A 24,609-nucleotide genomic window follows, 5' to 3' on the forward strand; every position below is an offset into this window, starting at 1 on the left:
TACTACTGTATACTGCACCTAATGTGGGGGGGGGACTACTGTATACTGCACCTAATGTGGGGGGGGGACTACTGTATACTGCACCTAATGTGGGGGGGGGGACTACTGTATACTGCACCTAATGTGGGGGGGGGGGGACTACTGTATACTGCACCTAATGTGGGGGGGGGGACTACTGTATACTGCACCTAATGTGGGGGGGGGGCTACTGTATACTGCACCTAATGTGGGGGGGGGCTACTGTATACTGCACCTAATGTGGGGGGGGACGGACTACTGTATACTGCACCTAATGTGGGGGGGGGGGGACTACTGTATACTGCACCTAATGTGGGGGAGGACTACTGTATACTGCACCTAATGTGGGGGAGGACTACTGTATACTGCACCTAATGTGGGGGGGGACTACTGTATACTGCACCTAATGTGGGGGGGGACTACTTTATACTGCACCTAATGTGGGGGGGGGGGGACTACTGTATACTGCACCTAATGTGGGGGAGGACTACTGTATACTGCACCTAATGTGGGGGAGGACTACTGTATACTGCACCTAATGTGGGGGGGGGGACTACTGTATACTGCACCTAATGTGGGGGGGGGGGGACTACTGTATACTACACCTAATGTGGGGGGGGGACTACTGTATACTGCACCTAATGTGGGGGGGGACTACTGTATACTGCACCTAATGTGGGGGGGGGGGGACTACTGTATACTGCACCTAATGTGGGGGGGGGGGGGGGACTACTGTATACTGCACCTAATGTGGGGGGGGACGACTACTGTATACTGCACCTAATGTGGGGGGGGGGGGGGACTACTGTATACTGCACCTAATGTGGGGAGGGGGGGGACTACTGTATACTGCACCTAATGTGGGGGGACTACTGTATACTGCACCTAATGTGGGGGGGGGGCGCCTACTGTATACTGCACCTAATGTGGGGGGGGGGGCCCTACTGTATACTGCACCTAATGTGGGGGGGGGGCTACTGTATACTGCACCTAATGTGGGGGGGCTACTGTATGCTGCACCTAATGTGGGGGGGCTACTGTATACTGCACCTAATGTGGGGGGGCTACTGTATACTGCACCTAATGTGGGGGGGCTACTGTATACTGCACCTAATGTGGGGGGGCTACTGTATACTGCACCTAATGTGGGGGGGCTACTGTATACTGCACCTAATGTGGGGGGGCTACTGTATACTGCACCTAATGTGGGGGGGACTACTGTATACTGCACCTAATGTGGGAGGGGGGGGGACTACTGTATACTGCACCTAATGTGGGAGGGGGGGGGACTACTGTATACTGCACCTAATGTGGGGGACTACTGTATACTGCACCTAATGTGGGGGGACTACTGTATACTGCACCTAATGTGGGGGGAACTACTGTATACTGCACCTAATGTGGGGGGACTACTGTATACTGCACCTAATGGGGGGGGGGGACTACTTTATACTGCACCTAATGTGGGGGGGGGGGGCTACTGTATACTGCACCTAATGTGGGGGGGGGACTACTGTACCTAATGTGGGGGGGGACTACTGTATACTGCACCTAATGTGGGGGGGGGGGGACTACTGTATACTGCACCTAATGTGGGGGGGGGGACTACTTTATACTGCACCTAATGGGGGGGGGGGGACTACTGTATACTGCACCTAATGTGGGGGAGGACTACTGTATACTGCACCTAATGTGGGGGAGGACTACTGTATACTGCACCTAATGTGGGGGAGGACTACTGTATACTGCACCTAATGTGGGGGAGGACTACTGTATACTGCACCTAATGTGGGGGGGACTACTGTATACTGCACCTAATGTGGGGGGGGGGGGGGGGGGGGACTACTGTATACTGCACCTAATACTACTGTATACTGCACCTAATGTGGGGGGGGACTACTGTATACTGCACCTAATGTGGGGGGGGACCACTGTATACTGCACGTAATGTGGGGGGGGGGGGACTACTGTATACTGCACCTAATGTGGGGGGGGGGACCACTGTATACTGCACGTAATGTGTGTGGGGGGGGGGGACAGACTACTGTATACTGCACCTAATGTGGGGGACTACTGTATACTTCACCTAATGTGGGGGAACTATACTGCATACATCACCCAATGTGGGGGAACTATACTGCACCTAATGTGGGGAACTATACTGCACCTAATGTGGGGAACTATACTGCACCTAATGTGGGGAACTATACTGCACTGCACCTAATGTGGGGGAACAATACTGCACTGCACCTAATGTGGGGAACTATACTACACCTAGTGTGGGGGAACTATATTTTACCTTTTATGAACAAGAAGATGACGACATGCTGGTATAACGACGCAACACTATGGGGCTGGTATGTAATTTTTTCCAGGGCTGGTTTTCACACCCAGTCCGGCCCTGCCTGTGTGTTTGTGATTGATTTTTTTATAATTCTGCATACAGTGACTATAATATGTCTTTAGTTGCATTACAACATTGAGCACAAATTATAATACAGTTTAGGGATAGGAGCTGTATGTTTTATAAGAGAAAAACTGTCAGGTCCCTGGTGTCCCACACAGCGGCCCTTGGACGTGATGGGAGAACAGTGTTTTGACACTGTTCTTCTATGCTCCTTGCAATGCTCTAAAAAGCTAGAAAATAACTAGACATGTGCAATTCGGTTCGGCACGAATGTCAAATTTACCGAATTTTGCCATTTTCGTGCATTCGGGCCGTTCCAAATGCACAAATTTTTTTCCCGAATATTTCCGAATAGCAACGATAAAACAAATAGCAACATAACGAATGCATTCGTTATTCTCCGAAAAGCGTTAAAAAAAAAAAAAAAAAAAAAAACGAATGCATTCATTATCCGAAAACAAATGCATTCATTATTTACCGAATGCATGCAGTAAAAAAACGAAAGGAAATATTTTTTTCTAATTTTTTTTTATTGTTCCTTGCGCTACACTGTTTGATTGTTAGTTATTGTTTTACTGTTACTAGGGTGCCTCCAGCTGTTGCAAAACTACAACACCCACCCAGCATGCGGTGGTCTGGGCATGCTGGGAGTTGTAGTTTTGCAACAGCTGGAGGCACACTTTGGCTAACACACACATTCGCGCAATGCTTTTTAATTCATTTTCAAATTCCGCTGGCTTGTCAGAAATGGATTACCAGGTCAATAACATACATAGTAATTGCGGTGGGAACATTTTTCATTCATAAAACTTTAGGCTTAATTGGATAATTGCCGTGTAGAACGCTTAGGACACCAAACATTCTACACTGCAATTATCCAATTAAGTCTGCGGTTTTATGAATGAAAAATGTTCCCACGGCAATTACTATGCATGTCATTGACCTGGTAACCCATTTCTGACAAAAGCCAGTGGAATTTGAAAATGAATTAAAAAGCATTGCGCGAATGCGTGTTTGCCAAAGTGTGCCTCCAGCTGTTGCAAAACTACAACTCCCAGCATGCCCAGACCGCTGCATGCTGGGTGGGTGTTGTAGTTTTGCAACAGTTTGATCGATGCGTTTGATTGACGGGTGATTTATGTATATCATCATGTTATACATAAATCACCCGACAATCAAACACATCGATCAAACACATCAATCATTCATTCACTCAACATTATATTATGTATTAATATAAATCACATAAAATGATATTATCTTACCTGTTCTCCAATGTTCCGATCTCTGCGGCTGCCCTCTTTTCCTGCACGCACTCCCGATAATGGTCCCCTGCTTAAAAAAGCTTTAACCAAATGTACCCGAATACCGAATGTATACAAAAAATCAAACCCACCCGAATACGAACGTATGCGAAAAAAATCAAACCCAGCCACCCGAATACCGAATGTATCCGAAAAAAAAAATGAAACCTGGACACCGAATATCGAATGTATCTGAAAATCAAAACTGAAAATAATGCTGAACCGAAAATGTTATAAAAAACGAAAAAACTACGAAAATTTCTCTTCTGCACATGTCTAAAAATAACTAGAGGCCGATCACAGATGATTGATACCCAGCCATAACACAGTAGATGTGGAATCACCACGACTTCCTCCCTCCCAGGCCAGCTTGATTAACAGTTATATATAGTTTTTACTTTTTTTTTCTTGATTGACATTAAGGAATTACCTTTTTAAGAGCATACTTGGGGTCATCCGGCAATACCATGATTATCTTGCCATCCGGATATTCAGCCACAATCCTTTCTTTCTTCCAACCCTTGCAAAATCAAAAGAGAGGATCTGTCAAAAATGTATTTCTAATTGTTCTTCTGTTTAAAGGCTAAAGCTACATGAAGACTTTGGCTGCAACACCAGTCGCCCGACCAAACATTGCTTTGTCCCAGCCACTTGTGGATCAATCATGTACATTAGCTGTGATGCAGAATAATCCCTGGAATGTGGCCAACAATTTTAGCCATCTCACTGAGCTCGGCAATATTCACCAACCGGCCTGCACCCGTGATCAATATTCAAATGCCTTCACTCTCACATCACTAGGACATGAAAGCCTGGTGGGGGTGAACACTCCCTACACCGGACAGGCCGCTCACCGCCATTTTCACTATTACACTCTTTTTTCCTCCTCGCCCTATAATAGCCATAACTACTATAATGATACCTTTTAATTTTTCCATAACATGCTCCGAAACAAAAAATAATCATAATTGGTGAAGTGAAATTGAAATAGTAAAAGATCAATTTAGTGTTTTTCTTTTCTACACCATTTACCTTGTGGTTAAGCTAACATGTTATTTTGATACTTTAGGCCGACCTGATTACAGGAAAACCAGATTTGTATCGTTTCCGTCATGTTTTCCTAATTAAAATTAAATTTGAAAAAGTTCAGAATTTATTTTTAATTGCCATTTTCTGATCCCTGTAGAAAAAAAAAATGTTTTCGCATACGAGGCTGTATGAAGGCAAATTTTTGGCGCCATAATCTGTTTTTTGTATCAGTACCATTTTGGTATTGATCTGACTTTTTAAAAATCGCTTTTAACTTTTTTCTGGGATATTATAAAAATTGCACGTAAAAAAAATACCAAACCATAGAATTGCAAGTCATTTACCGTACGGGATACATAATGTTATATTTTTAATAGGTTGTACAATTACGCACACCGCAATACCAAATATGTTGTTAACATGTTTTTATATAGGAAAAGGGGGCGATTTGAACTTTTAATATGGAAGGGGTTAATACTTTTATTTTTTTTTAAAATTACTACTACACTATTAGTCCCTTAGGGGACTTTTAGGAGGAATCATTAGATTCCTCATACAGATCAACAGAGTTCTATTGAACTCCATTGATCTGTGTGCTCTGCCATCCATTGATAGGGCCTGGCTGGACTAGGCTCTATCAATGAAAGAGCCGTGGGACAACAGGGAAGCAGAGGTAAGCCCTCCGGCTACCTCTATTGTGGATTTATGCATGATATTCAAATTTTTAGAGTATCACCTGTATATAGGCCTAGCAGACTTCTGATTATTACAGCAAAAAATTGAGAGCTAAAAATACTGGAAGCAGCAATCCTCCTTTCAAGAACTCCCCATCATGTTAATAACAATTGTATCATGGAATGCATAACTGAATCTATTTAAAAAAGGCAATGACTTGTTACCTAGAGATTGGCCTTTTTTTTTATATAAACAATTTTGTTGTGCATGTACCCTACTTTGCAAGCATTGTCAGTTTTATTAATTTTTTTTTTTTTTTTTTATGTTCGATGAAGATAAAAGAAAATTATATAATTTATTTTTTTCTTACCACATATTTTACTGCACTGATAAACTGGTTGTGAAAGAGCAAGTGCTGAGTCTCATCTTCTGGGTTGGACGCTGTGTAAAGCATGCCACACACATTACAGGTGATCGCACCAAACCGCTTTTGACCAGCATCCTGAAAGACGGAAAAACAAATGAAGTGGTTAAAAAGGCAAATACGATAGTTATCCGACAGTGTCCTATGTGTTGGGTGAATGTAAGCCATCAGGTTTATTGTTATTTTGTAAGCCATGCATCATATAAACAAAATCGTAATCTACAAAAACACACCTTTTTCCTATTACATTGACATATAAGATTAAATGCCAGTAGGTATGAAAGTCTGAAATAATTTCTGCTGTTCGGAATCTCATCAATGAATAATGGAACAGAACAATAAATAATGGAACCATATTAAAATGTGCTGCTGGGGAGAATGTTCAAAACATCAGACAGGAAACAGATACAGGACTTGCTATTTTCTTGTCTAGTATTCACACAATAATAGGTAGAGAAAATAAAAACTCACCAATGCAACAGCTTTACTCTGTTAAAAGATATGTTTAAACGGCTCATTGGTAAAGAATAGATATTTTATACAAGTTCTGAATTACTGGCTGTCTCATTGACAATAGTACATAGTTCCTACCAATACACAGCAAATAAGAACTCTTCCTACATCTATATCTTAAGGGACAGAGATTATGGTGTAAGCTCCTGAACATTAATCCCTCAATCTATGTATTCTAAAATGGAGTGCTGTAAACTAGACCTCTTGTCTGATCGCCGAGGTCTGGTATTTCTGGTATCTTCAGAACGCTGGCTGTGCTAGGCTTCGGGTGGCCGTGGTGTTCACGTCTGCCTCCATTAATGTCTATGGGAGGGGGTGTGATGGCTGTGGTTGCTCGTAATCCGGCATGAAGCGGAGTTTGCTCTATGCAGCAGATTATTGGGGTGCCGCACTGGAGATCGCGGAGGGTCCCAGCGGCCAGACCTCCGGCAATCAGGCATCTTATCCCCTATCCTTTTGATAGGGGATAAAATGTCTAGTTGAGGAGTACCCCATTAATAGGGGAGCTGTCAGCTCACCTCACATGTATTATTCAGTAAATACTTGTATTCCCAATAAAATATACATGCGGTGCGGGGCATTATCGGCAAGGTAATTGCCGATACCGATAATGCCCAAAATCGTGATTATCGGCCGATAATATCGGCCATACCGATAATCGGTCGATCCCTACTGCATATATTAGTTCAGCTTTCAGGTGCTCCGGTGGGCTGGAAGAGGTTGACGTCCACACATGGGGTATTTATTTACTCAGAAGAAATGGGGTTACAAATTTTGGGGGGGGCTTTTTTCCTACTTAGGGTAACACCAGCATTTTAGTGAAAAATTTTTCTTCATTTTCCCGTCCAACTTCATCCAATCCATTTTCCCATCCAACACACCTGTGGGGTGTTAAGGCTCACTATATCCCTTGTTACGTTCCGCAATGGGTGTAGTTTCCAAAATGGGGTCACATGTAGGTATTTCTTTTTTTTGGCTTTGTGTCAGAACTGTTGTAAAATCCGCCACCCCTGTGCAAATCACCAATTTAGGGCCTCAAATGTACATGGTGTGCTCTCACTCCTGAGCCTTGTGCGCCTGCAGAGCATTTTATGCCCACATATGGGGTATTTCCGTACTCAGGAGAAAGTGCATTATAAATTTTGGGGGTCTTTTTTTCCTTTTACCGCTTGTGAAAATAAAAAGTATGGGGCAACACCAGCATGTTAGTGCAAAAATTTGAATTTTTTTACACTAACAGGCTGGTGTAGCCCCCAACTTTTCCTTTTCATAAAGGGGTAAAAGGAGAAAAAGCCCCACAAAATCTGTAGTGCAATTTCTCCCGAGTACGGAAATACCTCATATGTGTCCCTAAACTGTTTGGTTGAAATAGGACAGGGCTCCGAAGTGAGAGAGCGCCATGCGCATTTGAGGACGACATTAGGGATTGCATAGGGGTGGAAATAGGGCTATTCTACGCCAGTGATTCCCAAACAGGGTGTCTCCAGCTGTTGCTAAACTCCCAGCATGCCTGGACAGTCAGTGGCTGTCCAGAAATGCTGGTAATTGTTTTGCAACAGCTGGAGGCTCCATTTTGGAAACAATACGTTTTTCATTTTTATTTGGGGGGGGGGGGGGGGGGGAAGACCGTGTAAGGGCGCGTATATGTTGTGTTTTACCCTTTATTATGAGTAAGTGTAGTGTCTTTAGTGTACATTCGCACTGGCGGGCGTTTACGGTGAGTTTCCCACTAGGAGTTTGTGCTGCGGTGAAAAACCTGCAGCTGTTTCAAAATTACAACTCCCAGCATGTACTGCCAAACCGTGCATGCTGGGAGTGAGTTATACTTTTGTAACAGCTGGAGGCACACTGGTTGGAAAACCTTCAGTTAGGTTCTGTTACCTAACTCAGTATTTTCCAACTAGTGTGTCTCCAGCTGTTTCAAAACTACAACTCCCAGCATGTACTGATCCCCGAAGGGCATGCTGGAAGATGTAGTTGCGTACCTCCAGCTGTTGCATAACTACAACTTCCAACATGCCGAGACAGCTGTTTGCTGTTTGGGCATGCTGGGATTTGCAGTTTTGCAACATCTGGAGGGCTACAGTTTAGAGACCACTGTATAGTGGTCTCAGACTGTAGCCCTTCAGATGTTGCTAGGCAACTCACCGGCTTCCGTAGGGTCCAGGGAGCCACATCGCCGTCCTCTTCTTCCATAGATCCCTGCCGCCTATCGCTGGCTGCTGCTGCTGATGGGTAAGTGGACTTCAGCGATGGTCCCTGTCTGTTTCCCCGATCTGCTACTGGTCGTCGCTTATTGACGACCAATAGCAGGGATAGGAGGGGTGGCACCCCTGCCACCTCACTCCTATATCTTCAGGGGGATCGTGGGTGTCTTGGACAACTGCGATCCCCCTTATTAGTCCGGGTCACCATAGACCCGGAATCAGCGCAAATCGTTTGGTGTGAATTCACCGGTGATTGCCGACAAAGGGGGGCATTGCTGATAGATATTACCGTGGGCATATGGATACGTCCTGGGTCCTTAAGTACCAGGCAGCCAGGGTGTTTCCATACGCCCTAGGTCCTAAAGGGGTACTTGGGTGGAAATTTATTTATTTATTTATTTATTTTTATTTTATTTTTTTAAATCAACTGGTGCCAGAAAGTTAAACAGATTTGTAAATGACTTCTATTAAAAAAAAATCTTAATCCTTCCAGTACTTATTTATTAGCGGCTGTATACTACAGAGGAGATTCTTTTCTTTTGGATTTCTTTTCTGTCTGTCCACAGTGCTCTCTGTTGGCACCTCTATCCATGTCAGAAACTGTCCAGAGCAGGAGAAAATCCCCATAGCAAACATATGCTGCTCTGGACAGTTCCTAAAATGGACAGAGGTGTCAGCAGAGAGCACTGTGGACAGACAAAAGAAATCCAAAAAGAAAAGAATTTCCTCTGTAGTATACAGCAGCTAATAAGTACTGGAAGGATTAAGATTTTTTTAATAGAAGCAATTTACAAATCTGTTTAACTTTTTGGCATTAGTAAAAAAAAAAAAAAGTTTTCCACTGGAGTAATTGCACCCCTTGTAACCCTTAGGGACTGCACACTAAATAAAAATTATATATATATATATATATATATATATATATATATATATATATATATATATATATATATATATATATATATATATATATATAATTTTTTTTTTTTTTATCTAAAAACGGAAGAAAAAAAAAAAAAGTAACACACCAATAAAAAAAGGTGCACCCTGTCCAAAAAGCGCTTATATAAAAACTCATGGCTGCAGATTTTTTTGTATGAAGCAATATTTGCCTTTAAAAGTCTAATAAATCAGTTTCAATGCTTGTTTTATGGCCTATGGTCTAACCGCTGAAAACTTTAACCACTACTGCTCTGGAACAAACCAGGAGTACCTGCCAAACCATATTTTCTAAACTAACTCAGATTATATTCCCTAACTACTCCTAACACCCCTCCTGCCCTAAAAAAAAAAATTCTGAGCTTTAAAAAGCTGTGTATCATATCTTTCGGCTTGGTCACATTCTATGAGTTCCCGGCAGGAGAAAGTGGGCGTTCCCCACCAGGCGCAACATCAGTGAAGCCTGCAAGAGCTGTGACTCGCCATGCCCCGCACGCACTTCCTGAGTTTGGACTTCTGCAAGTCCGGGTGGAGGAGATCAAATTAACTGTTTGGGAACAGAACAAAGCCACCTAGTTACCGTTTTTTTCAATCACATTAAAAACATACAAAAGGGTTGATAATTTTAACAGCAAGTAAATAGTAAAGTGTATTATAATAACATAAGGAACAATATTATTAAAAGTTTAGCTTGGTAACATGCACTCTTTAATCTTCATTCGCAGTGCATATCATACAAAAAAGTGGGAAGTAACACAGATGGCAGGGGCGCCCAAGAGTCAGCCCCCTGCCATCTGTGTTACTCTCTGCTTTTTTTTTGTGTGACCTGCACCGCGACTGAAGGTTTGAGACTTTTACACCAATGTGGAGAGTGCTGCTACATCTTTTTATATTGTCAGTTACCTGTCTGCGATTTCCAGCTGGGCACCACCACTGTACGTGTTATATGTAACGTCCTGTGCGGATTCCACACAGTAACATGCTGCCGGGCGGGGACCGGACCAGGATGTTTGCTGAAATCTTTCAGCAGGCATCCCGTGACGATGCCCAAGGGGACAATTCAGACCGGCGATCAGCGGCGATTCCGGGTCATATGGGTCTCCAGTGACCCGGAAAATAAAAGGGATCGGGGCTGTACATGACACCCACGATCCCCCTGAAGGGATAGGAGAGAGGTGGCAGGGGTGACACCCCTCCTATTGGTCGGTCAGAAGCGACCGACCAACAGCATATCGGGGGTGGGGTGGTTAAAGTTCAGTTCCCCGTTCTGCCCACCCACAGTAGTCCGGGCACAACGGGGGAACTGTCCTGTGACCGACACCAGAGGTCACTTACCATCGGCGACGGGCGGCGATGACGTGCGGCTGGCTCCCTGGTGCAGACTACGGAAGCTGGCGAGTTGCCTAGCAACATCTGGAGGGCTACAGTTTGAGACCACTATACAGTGGTCTCTAAAATGTAGCCCTCCAGATGTTGCAAAACTACAACTCCCAGCATGCCCAGACAGCTGTGTGCTTTCTGGGCATGCTGGGATTTGTAGTTTTGCAACATTTGGAGGGCCACAGTTTGGAGATCACTGTGCGGTGGTTTCTAAACCGTGGCACTCTAAATCTTGCAAAACTACAACTCCGAGCATGCACAAAAAGCAAACGGCTGTATCGCCATGCTGGGAGTTGTAGTTGTGTAACTACATCTCCCAGCATGCCCTTCGGCAAACAGTACATGCTGGGAGTTGTAGTTTTGCAACAGCTGGAGGCACACTGGTTGGAAAATACTGAGTTAGGTAACAGAACTTAACTGAAGGTTTTCCACCCAGTGTGCCTTCAGCTGTTGCAAAAGTACAACTCCCAGCATGCAAGGTCTGTGAGTGCATGTTGGGAGTTGTAGTTTTACAACAGCTGGAGGTTTGCCCCCCCCCCATGTGAACGTACATTCACACGGGCGGGTTTACAGTGAGTTTCCTGCTTCAAACTTCTAGCGGGTAACTCACCGTGAACCCGCCTGTGTGAATGTACCCTAAAAACACTACACTACACTACCACATTAAAGGATAAAACACTACAGCTGTTGCAAAACAACAACTCCCAGCATTTCCAAACAGCCACTGACTGCCCAGGCATTTTGGGAGTTTAGCAACAGCTGGAGGCACCCTATTTGGGAATAACTGGCGTAGAATACCTCTATGCAATAGATTATTTAGTCTTCCAATGTGCATGGCGCTCTCACTTCGGAGCCCTGTCCTATTTCAAGGTAACAGTTTAGGGGCACATATGGGGTATTTCCGTATTCAGGAGCAATACGGGGGGGGGGGGGGGGGCTTTTACCAGCCTGCTAGTGTGATTTTTTTTTTTTTTTTTTTACACACCAACATGCTGGTGTTGTCCCATACTTTTTATTTTCGCTAAAGGAAAAAAAGCCCCAAAAATTTGTAACACAATTTGTATGGAAATACCCCATATGTGGGCATCAAATGCTCTGCAGATGCACAACAAGGCTCAGGAGCGAGAGCGCACTATGTTCATTTGAGGCCTAAATTGGTGATTTGCATAGAGGTGGCTGATTTTACAGCGGTTCTGACATGAATGCAAAAAAAAATACCCACATGTGACCCCATTTTGGAAACTACAACACTCACGGAACATAACAAGGGGCATAGTGAGCCTTAACACCCCACAGGTGTTTGACAAATTTTCGTTAAAGTTGGATGAGAAAATGAAAAAAAATAAATACGTTTTTTTTTAAACTTTTAAACTAAAATGATGGCGTTACCCTAAATTTTCATTTTCACAAGGGAAAATAGGGGGAAAAAAAAGCCCCTCAAAAAGCCCCACAGGGGGGGGGGGCGGGGGGGGGGGGCTTTGTAAATGCAAAAGGCCCCCCGACATCTATTCTAACCAAATTCTCTCTCCAAAAGCTCAATGGCACTCCTTCTCTTCTGAGCATTGTAGTGCGCCAGCAGAGCACTTGACGTCCACACATTGGGTATTTCCATACTCAAAAGATGGGGTTACAAATTTTGGGGGGCATTTTACCCCTTGTAGAATTTGAGGGGAGAAAAAAACTGCCTTTTTATGAAATTTTTTCTTCTTCATTTATACATCCGACTTTAACGAAAAGTCAAACACCTGTGGGGTGTTAAGGCTCACTGGACCCCTTGTTACGTTCCTTGAGAGGTGTAGTTTCCAAAACAGTATGCCATTATGCCATGTCTTTTTTTGCTGCTGCTGCTATGGCACCATAGGGGCTTCCTAAATGTGACATGTCCCCCAAAAATTTTTTCAGAAAAACTCTCTCCAAAATCCCATTATCGCTCCTTAGCTTCTGAGCCTTCTAGTGCACCCACATAGCACTTGACATACACACGAGATTTCTTTACTCGAGAGAAATTGGGTTACAAATTTTAGAGTGACTTTTCTCCTTTTACCCCTTTTAAAAATAAAAAAACTGGATCTACATGAACATGAGAGTGTAAAAAAAATGAAGATTTTGAATTTTCTCCTTCACTTTGCTGCTATTCCTGTGAAACACCTAACGGTTTACCACACTTACTGAATGTAATTTTGAATACTTTGAGGGGTGCAGTTTTTATAATGGGGTATTTCTAATATGTAGGCCCCCTCAAATCTATTTCAAAACTGAACTGGTCCCTGAAAATTTTGTGAAAAATTGGAAAATTGCTGCTGAACTTTGAAGCCCTCTGATGTCTTCCAAAAGTAAAAACATGTCAACTTTATGATGCAAACATAAAGTAGACATATTGGAGGAGATTTATCAAAACCAGTGCAGAGAAAAAGCTGACCAGTTGCCCATAGCAACGAATCACATTTCTGATTGGTTGCTATGGGCAACTCAGCAACTTTTCCTCTGCACAGGTTTTGATAAATCTCCCCCATTGTGTATGTGAATCAATATATAATTTGGTATGTCTATTTTCCTCACAAGCAGAGAGCTTCAAAGTAAAAAAAAAAAAGCAAAAAAGTCAAATTTTGGAATTTTTCACCAAGAAATTATGCAAGTATCAACAAAATTTTAACACTAACAAAGTAGAATATGAAGACTACGGTCAAGAGTGAGTTGATACGGTCGAAAACAGAGTTAAAAACTCGTCTCACCACTGCACAATATCAAACCTTCCCCAAAACTGTTGGAGAAAAGAATCTTCCTATACAAGAGATCAAGGAGAATAGAAAAAAATAAAAAGAAAAGAAAACTCGCTGTAAACCCTCGCCTGTGTGAAAGTACCCTAAAAACACTACACTACACATACCTCTACACAGTGACCCCCCCCCCAATAAAAATGATAAACGTCAAGTACGGCACCATTTCAAAACAGAGCCTCCAGCTATTGCAAAACAACAACTCCCAGTATTGCCAGACAAGAGGTTAAACATTGTAGACTGCGGTATAGGAAAATGTGCCAGGCGCTCTGCTCCGGTAGGACTAGTATTCCTTTTGATCACAGAAGGATGGAATCGTTGAAAAAATAAAACAAAATAAATAAATAAATCAAAAACCTACAATATTGTTCAACAAAGCATCTCGAGGGGCGGGACCCTCAGATCTTGAATTCCAGACCGCCCGGGAGACATCCAGGACGGAGTGGTGCCGGCAGCACTCCCGGGTCCTCACAACGGCTGACAGCCCACTGCCTCGGCGAAATACGCTACAAGGTGTTGTGCTCTAAGTACAAGCACAACCTTGCAACCTTGTTTTATTTTTTGGTTGCCAAGGGTAACGGCACATTGTTGCGCCTGGTATCTCCGTTTTTCCTATCCTACCTGCAGTATTGCCAGTTTTGCAACAACTGGAGGCACCCTGTTAGGGAAACACTGCTTGGGTATTGGTGGCAAAGGCAAATGTAATGTTTACGGGTCCGCCTCAATGCAAATCCCTAATATAGGCCTCAAATGCACATGGTGCTCTCTCACTCCAGAGTCGTATTTCAAGGAAACAGTTAAGGGTCACATATGGGGTATTTCCATACTCGGTAGAAAATGTGTTACAAATTTTAGGAGGCTTTTTCTCCTTTTAACCCTTAATAAAAGAAAAAGTTGGGGTCTATACCAGCAGGTTAGTGTAACTTTTTTTTTTTTTTATTTTTTTTTTTTTTACACTAACATGCTGGTGGTGCCCCATACTTTTCATTCTCACAAGAGGTAAAAGGAGAAAAAGACCCCCCAAAATTTGTAACACAATTTCTGCTGAGTACGGAAATACCCCATATGTGGACGCAAAGTGCTCTGCGAGCACACAACAGGGCTCAAGAGTGAGAGCACACCATGTACATTTGAGGCCTAAATTGGTGATTTGCACAGGGGTGGTTGATAGTTACAGCGATTCTGACAAACAAAAAAAACAAACACAAAACACACCCACATGTGACCCCATTCTGGAAACTACACCCCTCAAAGAACGTAATAAGGGCTACAGTGAGAATTTACACCCCACAGGTGATTGACAAGTTGTCGTTAAAGTTGGACGCGATAATGAAAAAAATAAAATCATTCTTCACTAAAATGCTAGTGTTACCCCAAATTTTTCATTTTCACAAGGATTAAATCCCCACAAAAATGTGAAACTCCATTTCTTCTAAGGAAATACCCCATATGGGGATATAAAGTGCTCTGCGGGCGAATTACAATGCTCAGAAGAGAAGGAGCTAAATTGTTTTTTTGAGAGAAAATTTGTCTGGAATTGAAGGCCAAGTTCGTTTACAAAGCCCCCACGCTGCTAGAACATGTGACCCCATTTTGGAAACCGCACCCCTCACGGAATGTAATAAGGGGTGCAGTGAGAATTTACACCCCACAGGTGCCTGACAAATTTTTTGAACAATTGTCCGCAAAAATGAAAACTGTAATTGTCCATTTGCACTGCCCACTGTTCCAACAATCTTGCAAACGCCAGTGGGGTGTAAATGCTCACTGCACCCCTTACTACATTTCATGGGGGGGTCACATGTGGGGGGGGGGGTCCACTGTTCTGGCACCATGGGGGGCTTTGTAAACGCACATGCCCCCCCCCCCCCTGACTTCCATTCCAACCAAATTCTCCCTCCTAAAGCTAAATGGTGCTCCTTCCCTTCTGAGCATTGTAGTTCGCCAGCAGAGCACTTAACATCCACATATGGAGTATGTTCTTACTCAGAAGAAATGAGGTTACAAATTTTGGGGGGCTTCTTTCTCCTATTACCCCATGTTAAAATGAATGATTTGGGGTAACACCAGCATTTTTGTGAAAAAAAAAAATATACTTTTTTATTTTCACGTCCCACTTAAACGACAACTCAATCAATCCCCTCTGGGATATTAAGGCTCACTGTACCCCTTGTTATGTTCCTTGAGGGGTGTAGTTCCCAAATAGTAAGCCATGTGGGGGGGCGGGGGCTTTGCTGTTCTGGCACCATAGGGGCTTCCTAAATGCAACATGCCCCCCCCCCCAAAAAAAAAAAATCATTTAACAAAATTCGCTCTCCAAAAGCCCAATGTCGCTCCTTCCCTTCTGAGCCCCCTACTACGCCCGTAGAGCACTTTACATCCACATGAGGTATTTCCTTAGTCAAGAGAAATTGGGGTTACAAATTTTAGGGGACATTTCCTCCTATCACACCTTATGAAAATGAAAAATTTGTGGTAACACCAGCATTTTAGTGAAAAAAAAAAATCTAATTTTTCATTTTCACTTTAATGAAAGTTCTTCAATGACCTGTGGGGTATTAAGGCTCACTGTACCCCTTACGTTACGTTCCTTAAGGGGTGTAGTTTCTTAAATAGTTTGCCATGTGGAGGTGTTTTGGTGTTCTAGAACCATGGGGGCTTCATAAATGAGACAAGCGCCCCCCCCCCCCCCCCCCCGCAAAGAAAACCTATTTCAGCAAAATTTGCTCTCCAAAATCCCATTGTCACCGTTTCCCTTCCGAGCCCTGTAGTGCACTCGCAGATCACTCTACATCCACATGAGGTATTTCCTCACTTGAGATGAATTTGTTCAAATTTTGGGGGTCTTTTTCACCTGTTATCCCTTGTAAAAATAAAAAAAGTGGTGCTACAAGAACATGTTAGTATAAAAATAAAAAAGTAGATTTAGAATTTTCTCCTTCACTTTGCTGCAATTCCTGTGAAACACCTAAAGGGTTAACAAACTTCCTGAATGTCATTTTGACTACTTTAAGGGGTGCCGTTTTCATAAGGGGTCCATTATGGGGTATTTCTAACATAAAGACCCTAAAATTCACTTCAAAACTGAACTGGTCCCTGAAAAATTCCTATTTTGAAATTTTCCCGAAAAATTTGAAAATTGCTGCTATAATTTGAAGCCCTCTAATCGCTTCAAAAAGTAAAAACATGTAAACTTTATGATGCAAACATAAAGTGGACATATTGTATAGGTGTATGAATATATAATTTATTTGCAGAAAGGACATGTGTTCTTTATTCTTTGGGTCAATACGATTTAAATTGTACCCATTATAAAACATACTTTTCTATTACTGTTGTGCAAAAAAAAAAAAAAAAAAATCGCTAACTTTTTAAATCAAATTAGTACATTTAAAATCCCCCTATTTTGAATACCTATAACTTTCATTTTTCCGTATAAGCGGCAGTATGAGAGCTCATTTTTTGCTCTGTGATCTGTACTTGTTATTAATACATGCTTATGTAAAACTTAATACATTTTTTTAGCAATTTTTTGGGGAATAAAATGTTATAAAAAAAGCAGCAATTTGAGTTTTTTTTTTATTCATTTTTTTAATCATTAAGATTATATTTTAATAGTTTGGATATTTATGCACACCGTCGATACCAAATATCTATATACATTTTTATTTTATTTTATTTTTTTTATTTTTTTTACTTTTTGGGGGTGAAAAAAGAAAAATGGGACAATTTAAGTTTTTATTAGGGGAGGGGTTTTTCACTTTTTTTTAAATTTTTTTTTTACACTTTAATAGTCCTCATAGGGCATTATTTATAGCAATCATTCAATTGCTAATACTGTTCAGTGCTATGCATAGGACATAGCACTGATCAGTGTTATCGGTCGTCATCTGCTCTGGTCTGCTCGATCCCGGACCAGAGCAGAAGACACGTGGAAGATAGCGGAGGCAGGTTAGGGGACCTCCGCCTGCCATTCTGGATGATCAGATCACCGCAGCAGCGCTGCGGGCGATCCGATCATCCATTTTAGTTACCGCAGCGCTGCAGATGCCATGATCTGTATTCATGACCTCTTCCTCTAATCTGGCCTCCACCTCTCCCCCTGGACCGAAAGGACTGGTTACGTCTGGACCCAAAGTCAAAAGGAAACCCTTTCTTCCCATCATTTGCCTTTTCCAGTATATCAGAAAGGACAGATCCAAACAACTGCTCTCCTTCACAGGGGTTGGCACATAATTTATTTTTTGAGGTTACCTCTCCTGGCCAATTTTTTTTACCACAACGCCCTTCTAGCCGAATTTGATAGTGCCCCAGCAGGGGCAGATAACCCTAGAGCGTCTGAGGTGGAGTCAGCTAAGAAGGCTACTCCCTTATGGATAGTGGGAATAGAGTATAAGAGCTGTTCCCTTGGTACCTTATTTTGGATGTTAGAGGCTAACTGATCTAATTAAAACAGATCTGGCCACAGAAGTCCCTGCTACATTAGGCTTTAAGGCTGCCCCTGAGGCTTACCATGTTCTTTTAAGAAATCCATCCATTTTCTTATCCATTGGATCTTTAAGAGTCCCAAGGTCTTCAAAAGGAAGAGATCCCTTTCTGGAGATCTTGGAAATAGACACATTTTTGGAGGGTGATCCCAAGTTTTAGTTTCCATGTCAGCAAATGAATATTTTCTTTTTAACCCCTTAAGGACGCAGAGTTTTTCCATTTTCATTTTTCCCTCATCACCTTCTAAAAATCATAACACTTTCAATTTTGCACCTAAAATTCCACGGTGAAACCGAAAACAAATTCATTGTGCAACAAAATTGAAGAAAAAATGCAATCTTGTAACTTATGGGGGCTTCCGTTTCTACGCACTGCATTTTTCGGTAAAAATGACACCTAATCTTTATTCTGTAGGTCCATATGGTTAAAATGATACCCTACTTCTATATGTTTGATTTTGTCGTATTTATGAAAAAATAAAAAAAATCATAACTACATGCAGGAAAATTTATACGTTAAAAATGGTCATCTCCTGACCCCTATAAAAAAAACAATTTTTCTGCATCAGGACCGTGATCTGAAGTTTTTATTGGTTTTTGTATTGATTAGACTTTTTGATCGATTTTTATTCATTTTTTTCAGGATATAAAAAGTGACCAAAAATATGCCATTTTGGACTTTGGAATTTGCACGTACGCCATTGACCGTGCGGTTTAATTAACGATATATTTTTATAATTCAGACATTTCTGTATGCGGCATTACCACGTTTATTTTTATTTACACTTTTTTTTAAATGGTAAAAGGGGGGTGATTAATTAGGGAAGGGGTTAAATTACCTTTATTACCTTTTTTTCCCACTATTTTGCACACACTGATCTTTTGCACTGATCCCTGCAAAGCCATAGCTTTGCATTGATCAGTGTTATAGGTGGTCCATTGCTCAAGCCTGGAGCAATCAATCGCCGATCGGACGCGACGGAGGCAGGTAAGGGGACCTCCACTCGAGTCCTACCTGATCGGGATATTGCGATTTTATCGCGATGGTCCCGATCAGTCCAACTGAGTTGCCAGGAAGCTTTCTTTTTCATTTTAGACGCGGCGATCAACTTTGATTGCCGCAGCTAAAGGGTTAATAGCGCGCGGCACAACGATCGGTGCCGCACGCTATTGGCCCAGGGTCCTGGCTATCATTAGCCACTGGGACCGACCCGGTATGATGCGGGGGTCACGGCATCCTTAAGAGGTTAAAGCTTTAGGTATAAAAGTCTTTATCAGGGTTCTCCCACTACTTAAGAATAACTTTAGAGATAATTTTATGTATAGGAAATAATACCATGTATTTTTTTAGAATAAATACCCTCAAACATAATATTTTGAATTGACCTTGGTTCCCTGGGCTCCTCCATATTCAGAGTGGAACGTACAGCTTTAACTAACTGATCAGTGTCCTCAAAGGAAAATAATGCTTCCCCTGGGGAGTCTTCTTGACTCCACTCCCGAGTCCGACGCATCTGGCACAATAATACCCTCTTCAGAGTCAGATTGAGTTAAAGGGGTATTCCAGGCAAAAGCATCTTATCCCCTATCCTTTGGATAGGGGATAAGATGTCTGATCGCAGGGGGCCCGCTGCTGGGGACCCCCTGCAATATCCCTGCAACACCCGCATTCTATGCGGGGCTGAGTCTCCAGTTTTGGAAACCTCCGGGTTTCTGGGACTGTGGACGTGACCCCACGCCCCCTCCATTCATGTCTCTGGGAGGGGGTGTGAGGGCAGTCACGCCACCTCCCATAGACATGAATGGAGGGGGGCGTGGCGCCACGTCCCCAGTCCAGGAAACCAGGAGGTTTCCGAAACTGGAGACGCAGCCCCGCATAGAATGCGGGTGTTGAAGGGAGATCGCAGGGGGTCCCAGCAGCGGGCCCCCCGGCGATCAGACATCTTATCCTTTGGATAGGGGATAAGATGTTTTTGCCCAGAATACCCCTATAAGGCCACTGGAGTAACATTTGAAGCAGTGGGAAGAGGAGCAGTATCAATGGCTATAGGAATAGTAGCCGCTGTTAAATTCTGAATGGATGTCTGGATCTCCTTTCTAATAAGATCCTGCATTTGTGCCAGAATGTTACATGTTACAGTCACAATTTTTTGTCTTTTTGGAAGCCACAATTTAGAAAAGAAGACCTAGAACATAGAAAAAAATACACTCACTCAGGAACCTCTGGTACCGTAGATGGCGTCCTTGTAAAGGAGTCAGATTGAGTACGCTTTGGGTTGTCACCGCTGGTTCTCATGCTGGACGCACAGGAAAAATCCCCCACTCCAATGCTGGACAGGTATGGAATGACTGGCCGGCTCACAACAGGAGGCAGAATGGCAGAAAAATAACTTCCTTTTAAATCTGCCACCTCCTGCACGCCGGAGGCCCAGCGTGTGATGTCACATCCACCCCCTTTGACCTCTGACTTCCTCCGCAGCATCACTATACCGTAGTGATGATGCTAATCTCCGCCCACTATACTGGGCACAGCCACCCGCAGCCATCCCCGCACAGACACCGGGATCCTCCACCAGCAACTCACCGCACACAGCCGACAGTCCGCATACCAGCGGCGGCAGACATAGTATTTAGTAAGTCAGAGCAGGCTGCTGGCGGAGGGGAGAGGGGGAAGGGGCGAGAGATTCAAACATGAGGAAAAAATGTGAGCCTAGCTGAGATACCCAACCAGGGCTCATATAGGGATCCCATACCTCCTACACCAAGGGGCCCAGCATAAAGGATCTCATGGCCATTCTAATACCTTAGAGCCCCACTTGAGACAGGGGGGCTCCTCTCCAGGCTTCCCATAGGGACAGGAAACCACTGAAGGCGGAGAGGAGATTTCCTGTAATTCTCCAAGGTTTCCTGCCCCTAGGGGTAGAGTCCCTCTCTCAGGTGGTGCTGTCATTGCAATGGGAAAAGGACAACTCCACTTCAGCAGCTGATAACTACTGAAAGGATTAAGATATTTTGATAGAAGTACAGTTGAGAATATATATATATAAAATTAAAAAAATTTCCCTGGAATACCCCTATGCTGCTCATTACCCCGTTGCCAAAAGCACCATAGTTCAGGAAGCTGACATATGAATGTTTAGCTGTCCTTGCCTGTGACATGAAAAAGAGAATCTGGCAGCAGACTAACAAATAATTCAAGATAAGAAATATGCATTACTTTTATTTTTCAGATTTGCCAAAGTAATCAGATACCATGATCACATTTCCCCTCTATGTCACAGGTAGAAAAATAAAGAGGTAAAGCAGTTGTAAAGCATGTGGACCCCAATTAACAACTTTTCAATTGTTCCTGGACCCCTGGGTGAGTGACGTGGTGAAGTAGTATACTGGGATACCTGCATTCAGTGTCAGTCTCTAGTCAATCTGAATACTTACGATGATCGGCTGACTACTGCTATCCTTATCAGCTTCTTTTAGCTTTCTAATTTCTTTCTGAAGATGGGTATCCGATGGCACATGGTTTGCTTTTGTAGAGGACACGATGCTATTTACTGCATTCCTGTGATAAAAATACCTGTTATCAGGAATATATTTACCAGGTTTAGTTAGCAAGTGTCTCTTACTGAAATAACACTACATAATATATTGTTATCAGAACACTAAATATAACCAGAAAATGTTTAATAAAATGCAACAGTGAAAAGTAATGAATGTTAAGGAAAAGTTGATTAACTTCCAATCATTTGTAAGCACCTTTCTAGTGAAATCATAAAATCATCCATAGTTTTATAAAGTTGTGGGGGGGGGGGGGGGGGGGGGGGGGAAATAGTCCGTCAAGTTCAAACTATATGCCTATTGTGTTGATTAAGAGAAAGGCAAAATAACCCTTATAAGGCTGATGGCCCATATCACCCTTCTGTCCCTATAAATCTATCACCACAACCACTTCCTTTGGCAGAGTTCCATAGTGCCACTGCTCTTACAGTAAAGAACCCTCATTTGGGCAATAAAGCTTTTATTTCTCACATGGTTAATCTTTAAATAAAACTTGTTATTTTAAACAAAAATTATTTATATTTAACGTCTTATTCTAGAACTACATTAGAGGAGGTTCGGACAGGATTCCACACTATCATGGTCTCCGCCATAACAAAAACCATGTTTGCAATGTTGCACCTGTCAAATGACACTAACAATGCATTAAGAATGCCACTTATAATAGGTTCTGTTGGGATCTGCTATTGTTTTTTACAGGAAGACTAACCGTGCATGCTGCACTATTCTTCCCATCAAATTTGACAGGACTATTAACAGCATTTTTAACCCCTTAACGACCACGGACGTAAATGTACGTCCTGGTTTGGCAGGACTTCCCGCACCAGGACGGACGTACATTTACGTCCTGTGTATGACCGCGAGCATTGGAAGGGTGTTCGAGTCATACACGGCAGATTCCGGCTGCTAGCAGCAGCCGGGGACCCGCCCGTAATGGCCGACCTCCGCGATCGCGCGGATGTCCGCCATTAACCCCTCAGATGCCGTGATCGGTACAGATCGCGGCATTGCGGTACTTTGATTGGATGATCGGATCGCCCTCAGCGCTGCCGCGAGCGATCCGATCATCCAGCATGGCGGCCGGAAATCCCCTCACCTGGCTCCGGCCGTCTCCCGGGGTCTTCTGTTCTGGTCTGCAATTGAGCAGAAGATCACCGATAATACTGAGCAGTGCTGTGTCCTATGCATAGCACTGCACAGTATTAGCAATCAAACAATTGCTATAGATATGGGGACATAAAAAGTGTAAAATAAAAGTTGAAAAATGTAAAAATAAAAAAAAGTTAAAAATCCCCTCCCCCCAATAAAAATGAAAGTTGTCCGTTTTTCCCCATTTTACCCCAAAAAAGCGTAAATTTTTTTTTAATAAACATATTTGGTATCGCCGCGTACGTAAATGTCCGATCAAAATATAATGTTAATTATCCCGTACGGTGAATGGCGTAAACGTAAAAAAAAAAAAAAAAAAAAAGGCCAAAAATGCTGCTTTTGTCACATTTTATTCACAAAAAATGTATAAAAAAATGATCTAAAAGTTTTATATATGCAAATGTGGTATCTAAAAAAAGTACAGATGACGTCGCAAAAAATAAGCCCTCATACTGCCCTATATATGGAAAAATGAAAAAGTTATAGGTGGTCAAAATAGGGCGATTTTAGATTACTGATTTTGTACAAAAAGTTTTAGATTTTTTTTTTTAAGCGGTACAAAAATATAAAAAGTATCTAGCCATGGGTATCATTTTAATCGTATTGACCCACAAAATAAAGGACACGTCATTTTTACCGTAAAATGTGTGTGAAAACCAAACCCTCCAAAATGTGCAAAATTTTGGTTTTCATTTAAATTTCCTCCCTAAAATGTTTTTTTTTTTTTGGGGGGGTTCGCTGTACATTTTATGTTAAAATGAGAGGTTTCATTACAAAGTACAATTGGCCACGCAAAAAACAAGCCCTTCTATGGGTCTGTAGATGGAAAAATAAAAAAAAGTTATGGATTTTAGAAGGCGAGGAGGAAAAAACGAAAATGCAAAAATAAAATTGGCCTGGTCCTTAAGGTGAATATGGGCTTGGTCATTAAGGGGTTAAATTAAGCTTCCGATGGTAGTGTGAACAAAGCCTTAGTGGAATGCTGGCTATGTGATCACAAGCTCTAAGACTACATTGATATCACGTTCAAGCAGTAGATCAGGATACACATCTGAATACTCACAAAAGGGTATTGCTGACATTATGTGGTGTACCTACTCAGATCAAATGGATTCTATAACACATTTAGTCAATTTTTTTAATGTATACATTAAATTTGTAGGACTCAAATACATGATCTGCTGTGCTTTTGAGCTCTGCAAAATAAAAACATGTTCATAAAACAGCCAATAGTAGACTTCATTTCATTTAACCCCTTAATGACCAAGCCCATATTCACTTTAAGGACCAGGCCAATTTTATTTTTGTGTTTTTGTTTTTTCCTCCTCGCCTTCTAAAATCCATAACACTTTTATATTTCCATCTACAGACCCATATAAAAGGGCTTGTTTTTTGCGTGACCAATTGTACTTTGTAATGAATCCCCTCATTTTACCATAAAATGTACAGAGAACCCCAAAAAAAATTTCAGGGAGGAAATTTAAATGAAAACCAAAATTTTACACATTTTGGAGGGTTTTGTTTTCACACTGTACACTTTACGGTAAAAATGACGAGTCCTTTATTCTGTGGGTCAATACGATTAAAATGATACCCATGGCTAGATACTTTTTAGATTTTTTTTTTTTTTTTTTTTTAAGCGGTACAAAAATATAAAACTTTTTGTACAAAATCAGTAATCTAAAATCGCCCTATTTTGACCACCTATAACTTTCATTTTTCCGTACATAGGGCGGTATGAGGGC

The 24,609-nt window shown here is 42.3% G+C and overlaps 1 protein-coding gene across 3 annotated transcripts in view; it reads right to left on the reverse strand.

The window, feature by feature from the left end:
- Positions 1-24,609, reverse strand: part of ESCO1 (establishment of sister chromatid cohesion N-acetyltransferase 1) — a 95,940-nt gene that overhangs the window by 13,150 nt on the left and 58,181 nt on the right. For all 3 annotated transcript variants that reach the window (XM_056521692.1, XM_056521690.1, XM_056521691.1), the window contains exons 5-7: positions 21,596-21,719; positions 5,804-5,935; positions 4,160-4,249 (exon numbers count right to left, since the gene is read on the reverse strand). In XM_056521692.1, the coding sequence (XP_056377667.1) occupies positions 4,160-4,249; positions 5,804-5,935; positions 21,596-21,719 (346 nt within the window). The remainder of the gene's footprint in view (positions 1-4,159; positions 4,250-5,803; positions 5,936-21,595; positions 21,720-24,609) is intronic.

This window comes from Hyla sarda, chromosome 5 (genome assembly GCF_029499605.1).
Source record: "Hyla sarda isolate aHylSar1 chromosome 5, aHylSar1.hap1, whole genome shotgun sequence".
Classification (NCBI taxonomy): domain Eukaryota; kingdom Metazoa; phylum Chordata; class Amphibia; order Anura; family Hylidae; genus Hyla; species Hyla sarda.